The following is a 6,702-nucleotide window of genomic DNA, read 5'->3' on the forward strand; positions in this document are numbered from 1 at the left end:
CTTCCCAGTAGGAATGTAATAGGAACCGATGGTACCAGGAAGAAGTCTAATTTGTCAGGCATAACCTGACATCCAAAGACTAAGTCCTGAAAATCTATTGGCATCGAGGCATTTCTCTAGGTAGCCAAGTACTGAGATTGAGAATTCAGACGGTAAACACAGAGGAAGTATATCAACAGTATATATCAATAAACTGTTTTGCTTACAGCAATTTTTTTTGGTAAAGGATTCAATTTTACTTTGTAAAGTATCCTTTGAATTTTAAATTCAAAATTTGTAAAGAATACTTTATCAGTAAGGAAGAAATCGAAGTCTAGGGCCTCATTCATAAAATAAAAGCAAAGCTTAGGATACTAAGTATGTCAATGCCCCCAATCTTCAAAGTGGGGTTCAGAAACAAGAACGAAGCAGAGTCCACTCCTTAAGGGGCTCAAGTGCGCAGGTTCCCAAGGTTCAGACATGGTCAGTTAGGACCCAAAGAGTATATGGGACTCTTAGCAGTACAAAAGCTCAGTCCTCAGAACCAGAACAGAAGGCCAAATCTAGGCCAGCAGTTGAGACTTGGGCAGGCATTTCTTACATTTTTCCTGCTTAAGGTTAAGATTGGTCCTACAGATAAGATCAGAGTTAAGCCTATACACTGGGAAAAGTTCAGGGGAGAAAGGGATGGACCCAGCAGTGAAGAGAGTAGTGTTGCTAAGGCTCAGAATCCAGTAGGACCTGACAATGAAGCTGAGATGGTTGCTTTGTTACAAAAAGGTTCCTAGGTTCTCTGGAAAACCTAATACATGTTATATGACTAGGATTTTTATTAACAGTATATGGTCTATGATTACAATGTTACAATTTGCTGGGCTTGACAGATTTTTTACCATTGAGGTGTTCATGGAAGAAAGCTTGGATTTGCTGCCAGGCATCTACCTGTGCCCTTGAGTGAGCCTTTGGCTCACCTCCATAGAATACTGGTTGGTCCAAAACTGCATGCACAGAGGCTCTGCAAAGAGGAAAATAAGGCGGATCAATACAATGGCCAGTTCCTGGGTAGTAGATTATCTGGGGTCTGTCTTTCCCATGGGCTTGTAACCGTTCAGAGGCTATCTGAGCATAGAATTCACTCTTCCAGTTATGATCATCCATGCCAACGATAAACAGGAAGGGTCCCTGGGCCTTTTCCAATGGAATAAGACTTCGGTGGTTGGGTTTCTCCAGTGGGTCATTCCAAATATCCTCCAAATTCAAAAGGCCTGACTCAGTGATTTTATATTTTCCTGGGTCACTGCTGAGATTAGGAATAATCATATCCTTGTAATGCAGAGGAGCTATTGTGTTGGCCACACAGGCATTAATAACTGCAGTAGCTGTGATGCCCTTCAAGAAAGAGGCCATTGAGAGACACAGGTCACCTCCTTTGGAGAAGCCAAGAAGCCCAACACTAGGGCCTTTCACCTGATGAAAAGAGAGAAAGAAAGAGAGAGAGAACAAGTCTAGAATTCATAAAGGGAGAACTTAAACTGTGATTTTACATTGTCTAGGCAGCTTTCTCAAATGTCATTTGCTTTCCTTTCTTATGCAACAATCCACAAAGTTCAAACGTATCTTCTAATAAGCAAATCAATTTTTTTTTTTTGTCTGCGCTGGCACGGCATGCAGGATCTTAGTTCCCTGACCAGGGATTGAACCCGTGTCCCCTCCATTGGGAGCACGGAATCTTTACCACTGGACTAACATGGAAGTCCCAAACAAATCAATTAATTTCCTGGTACACAGGCCCTCCACTAACATTTATGGTGACTAGGTCAAGAGTACACACAGAGGCCCATATACCCTATACCTAAATACTTAAAAGTTATAAATATTTGAAAATTAAATAAAATATCTTCTTTTCTGCTACCTTGATAAATATACCTCCATAACAACTTATAAGGTCAGGTTCAAATTTCATATCTTAGAACTTCCTGGAGTTCTGTACTAGAACATGGCATGGGGGGAGTGCCAGCACCTGGCCCTAGTCCCTGGTCCTTGGCCAACTCTCTTTCTCTTCCCATCCCTGCCTGGCTCCATCATGTACCATAAGGGCTCTCTCACACATGCGTTTGGACACCCTAGCCTATATGTTTAAGGCCTAGGTGTGTTCACATTAATGGACCCAGAGAAGAGGCATAGGGCTTGGAAGCAGGATCAGAGCTGGTTGGAAGATAGTTGTGGGGTTCCAGATCCAAAGGGCATGGTGTGAGGGGCACATGGGTTCCAGGTAGACGCATTCCCTTGGCCCCTCAAACTCCGCACCCTGTGGTCAGGGATGCAGCCAAAGGAAGGCCAGAGAGTGGTCATCTAAAACAAAAGGTCCAGAGCAGAAGCCCCTCTTGCCCAGCTCTAAGGGCAGAACTGATGGTATATATTGGTCTCTTCTTGTTCCTGGGGCCTTTTATCCCATAAATAAACCAGTCATCACAGTTCATGATCATCTAGGTTTTAGCAGCTCTATTGAGACCAGTCCCTGAATTCTAACAGAGTTAGACCTTGCAGTACATCTTACTCCTTAACATTAGAATGTTTGGGTTTCTTTAAGTCTAGATAGTAGCAAAGACTATGTATTCCATTGATAATCATACCAAAATGTTTTAATTAATTTTTCCAGTCTCATATAAGAACTTTCTTTACAAAACCACAATACCATTAACACACTTAACAAAATTAATGGTTCCTTAATATCATCGAATACACACCCCTATTCAAATGTCACCAATTGTCTCAAAAATCTCTTTACAGTCACTTTTTTCTCTATACATTTACATTAATCTTTTTTTTTGGGGGGGGGGCAGTGCTGCACAGCATGCGGGATCTTAGTTCCCCAACCAGGGATCAAACCCCCATCCCCTGCAGCAGAAGCGCGGAGTCTTAACCACTGGACTACTGGGGAAGTCCCTACCTTACTCTTACAAATGAGAAAAACTGAATTCCAGAAAGGGAAACTGCCTTATTCAGGATTATAATACCACTTGGTGGTAGATACAGAACCAGAACTTAAGGTTAGTAACTTTTTAGTCTAGCTCTTTGAATTCTGGTCAAGAACTAAAGGGAACTAAACAGTTGAGTCTTAAGGGATTGGAGAGAGATGGGCAGAAATGAAAATAATAATCCTAACAACTTTTGAAGGAGCCTTTGTGTCTCATGGCATATTTCCAGCCCTGGGTGTCCTGGTAGAGCTTTTGGATCCAGCCCTGTGTCTGCTCTACCCCCTCTCCTCTGCATTCAGGTGAGCACCAGAACCCACCTTTGGATGTTGCAGCATGAAGTCCACAGCTTCTTCAAAGTACTCCAGGCACACGTTATTCAAATATTTAGGGAGGTCTTCAAATCTGAAATAAGCCAGAGCGAGCACAGCAAAACCATGTCCAGCCAGGAGGCTGGCCCTGTATTCACAAAGGCCACCACCACTTCCAAAAAGATCGAGGATTCCAGGGAATGGTCCTGTGCCTGGAGAGCACCACAAATCATAAGGAGTTTTAGACACTCAAAAGACATTCTTGGGTTTCAGATTTTGGCAGTCAGCAAAGAGAAGTTTTTAAAGCAAGGAAGGTTGTGGGTGGGAGTTTGGTGGAAAAGGACTCTTTTTACTTTGTCTTTTTTAATAAACTTTGGGGAGAAGGGAGGGGGGGAAATGCCTTATTTTCTCCGTAATTTTTCATATATTTGCAAAAAACAACAACGGTAATATAAACCAAATTAGAAATAACGTAAGATGAAATGTACATTTTCCACCAAATTTTCCTCAAAAAAACCCCCCAAAACTGAGAATGCTTTGACAGCTGTAAAGCGCTCTACATATACAGGGGATTATTAGAATATACTCCCCACCTCCTTTACACCCTCTGCTCCAGCCTTAAAGAACGCCATTCCTAAATGTGCTATGCTCTCTTTGGCCCTGAAAATGGTGTACACTATTCTCCTCCCCTCTCCACCATTTCTGAACTGGCTGACTCATCAGTCTTCAAATCTAAGTTTAGAGCTCCCTTCCTGGAAGACTTCCCAGATGCCCTCCAAGGCTGAGTTGAATTACATAGCCTTTTATATGTTCCCACCAGCACCCTGGGCCTGTACCTCCCCTATCATAGCACTTACCACACTTACAGATCCAAGTATAGCTGCCGGTATCCTCTATTAGGCGGTAGGTACAGTGAGGCCCATGAGTGAATTTGCTAGCTACTGTATGTAGCATAGTCCTTGATTTAACACATATTTGTTAAATAATTGAACTTTTCTGCATTATTTACAAAAAGCCTTTGAGTCAGAAAACAATACATTTTAAATGGGCCACAGAGTAGATACTAAAATAGTGAACAACTGACTTGATTGAAATATCGCAGCTGGGCAGTGAAAGATTTTTTTTTTTGAAATATTTTTTAAAAAAGTCTTTTTAAAGTCTTTAGGAGATTCTTATTGAATCAGTCAGTATGATTTATTGAGCTCTTATTATATCCCTGTGTAAGCCTCTAGGCATACAAAGATATGGAGATGTATAAGTCCCAATTCCAGACCCAGGAGTTCACAGTTGAGTGGGCAGGGCTAGTTAAGGCTGTGAATTGCTGAAGAGCTGTAAGAATAAAGCAGGGCCTCCTGTTTTGGAGAATAATCACAGAATTCAGTTTAGGAATTCTGTGAGCAGTGGCAACTCCAGCATTTCTATGTAGCAGGGGTTTCAGTCAGGAATGTGGTTGGAAGGGGTGGGTCAGTTGTCTTGTTTACAGGCCACTTTTACCTACCAAGCACCTTGTTTTCACTTAGACTAGGGTTTCTCAACCTTAGCACTATAGACATTTGGAGTAAGATATTTCTTTGTTGTGGGGCTGTCCCGTGGATTGCAGATGTTTAGCACCTACCCACTAGATGCCAATAGCACCCTCTCCAATCGTGACAATCAAAATGTCTCCAGATATTACCAATTGCCCCTGGAGTGGAAGAGAATCATTCCAGGTTGAGAAACACTGACAGACTGTTTATTATGGGGGAGGGGACCTTCAGGGAGTTTTTTTGTTTGTTTTTTAGTATTATGGGGCACTGCCTCTATCTCTGGGTTTCAGTTTCCTTTGAAGTTTGATGTGAAAGAAGGCCCAAATCACTCCTGCACACCAGCAGAAGTCACTGCCTAATATTAGTATCTGAGACACAGCTGCATGGCTGGCACATAGCAGCATAAATACACTTTTTGAGTACTCTGAATGAACTTTTAGCATATAGCTGAGGGAATGGCAGTTCCTCCAGGAAGTGTCCTGAAATTCAGAGGAGAAACTTCCACCCAGAATTCATGATAGACTTTGGAGCTTGGGGACGAATTTAGGGAAGTTCCACAACCACGGGGTTCCCTAGACAGGCAAGGGGCCGCCCAGGGTCTCAGGACTCTACCTGGCTTTCCACAACAGCCTGGGAAGTGGGCTGCTCACCTGGCGGCAGGAAGAGCGTGGCGCGCACCCGGCCCACGCGCACGGGCTCGCGCCGCACCCCCGGCGCCAGGAAGTCGCGCTCGTTCACCGCCCGGCCCAGGAGCCCTCCGGCCTCCGGGTCGTGGCCATCGAGCACCTCCAGCTCCACGGAGAAGGGCGTCTGTACGTCCCGCTTCACCAGCCGCAGCAAGGGCTTCTCGGGCTCTAAAGCCCAGAGGAGCCCCATGGGCTCGAGGCCCGTGAAGCTGCCGCCCAGCGCGGGCGCGCGCTCGAGGTCCAGCTGGCCGTGGGCGTCGGCGCAGTAGCGCGCGTGGGCTCGGAAGAGCTCGTCCTTCTCGTCGCGCAGGGACGCGCGCAGCGTGACCGGCTGCCCCGGGGCCAGGCCGCGCACGGCGATGCGCACGGGCTCGTCCCAGCGGCAGCGGCCCGCAGGCTCCAGCGTCACCGTCGCCGCCATCTGGATCCCAGCAGAGAAGGGGCGGCCCGGCGGAGTCAAGGGTAGGGCCTGGCGTCTCTCCACCTCCCTGGGAGGCAGTCGCAATTGGAACGTTTGCGCTACTCCCGTTGGGCGGCCGAAGGGACACCTGCTAAACCGCTTTGTGAAGTCTCCTGGAGTTTGTGCAGTCCACTACTGCCTGCCTGGAAGAGTGTCTGCTAAAATAAGCGTTTTATGGTAATTATTAATCCTGCGGTCCAATATGGAGAGTGTCGAAATAGAAGTACAAAGATTGCTGACAGCTAAAGGATTGGGAAAGATACCGGGCAGTTCCAAGAAGTTTGAGTATTGTTGACTTAAAAAAAATGCACAGAGTGAAGAGTTGTGAGTTAAGTTTTATTTGGGGTTTATTTGGGGCAAAATGAGGACTGCAGCCCTGGAAACAGCATTTCAGATAACTCTGAGAAACTGCTCCAAGGAGGCGGGGGGGGGGGGAGGGGGCGCGGGGGGGGCGGTCAGGAGCCAGGATATATGAGTTTTGCAACCAAGGGAAGGTAGTCGGGAAGTCAAAAGATTATTGTTAATTAAAGAAAACCAGATATCTCAGGTTAAGGAATTTAGTGCTTTTCTATGTATGGGAAGATGCAAGAGTCTGGGCTCACTGAAATCATTCCTTTGCTATGCGCCTCAGCTATCTGGGGCCAGTACCCTGTATTTTCACATCCTCAGTTTCCTCAGGGCTCATTGCAGGAAGTGGCTGCAGTCTGATGGCTGCTAGATGGCAGGTATTCTTTTCAGCCCTGAGTTTCCTCAGGGCTCACCGGC

General features: G+C 45.7%; 1 protein-coding gene across 2 annotated transcripts; it reads right to left on the reverse strand.

Moving 5' to 3' along the window:
- Window positions 1-791: 791 nt before the first annotated feature.
- LOC132420137 (acyl-coenzyme A thioesterase 6-like) lies at window positions 792-6,080 on the reverse strand. Of its 2 annotated transcripts, none has more exons than XM_060004243.1 (3): window positions 5,442-6,080; window positions 3,275-3,477; window positions 792-994 (listed from the first exon to the last, which is right to left on the reverse strand). In XM_060004243.1, the coding sequence occupies exons 1-3, from the start codon at window positions 5,896-5,898 to the stop codon at window positions 947-949; spliced, it is 708 nt and encodes a 235-aa protein (XP_059860226.1). In that variant the 5' UTR covers window positions 5,899-6,080; the 3' UTR covers window positions 792-946. The 2 variants fall into 2 exon arrangements, with proteins under 2 accessions (XP_059860226.1, XP_059860225.1); XM_060004242.1 differs by having other exon boundaries at window positions 792-1,446; window positions 5,442-6,079.
- Between the last annotated feature and the right edge of the window lie 622 nt (window positions 6,081-6,702).

The sequence above is a fragment of the Delphinus delphis genome, chromosome 2 (assembly GCF_949987515.2).
Source record: "Delphinus delphis chromosome 2, mDelDel1.2, whole genome shotgun sequence".
Classification (NCBI taxonomy): Eukaryota; Metazoa; Chordata; class Mammalia; order Artiodactyla; family Delphinidae; genus Delphinus; species Delphinus delphis.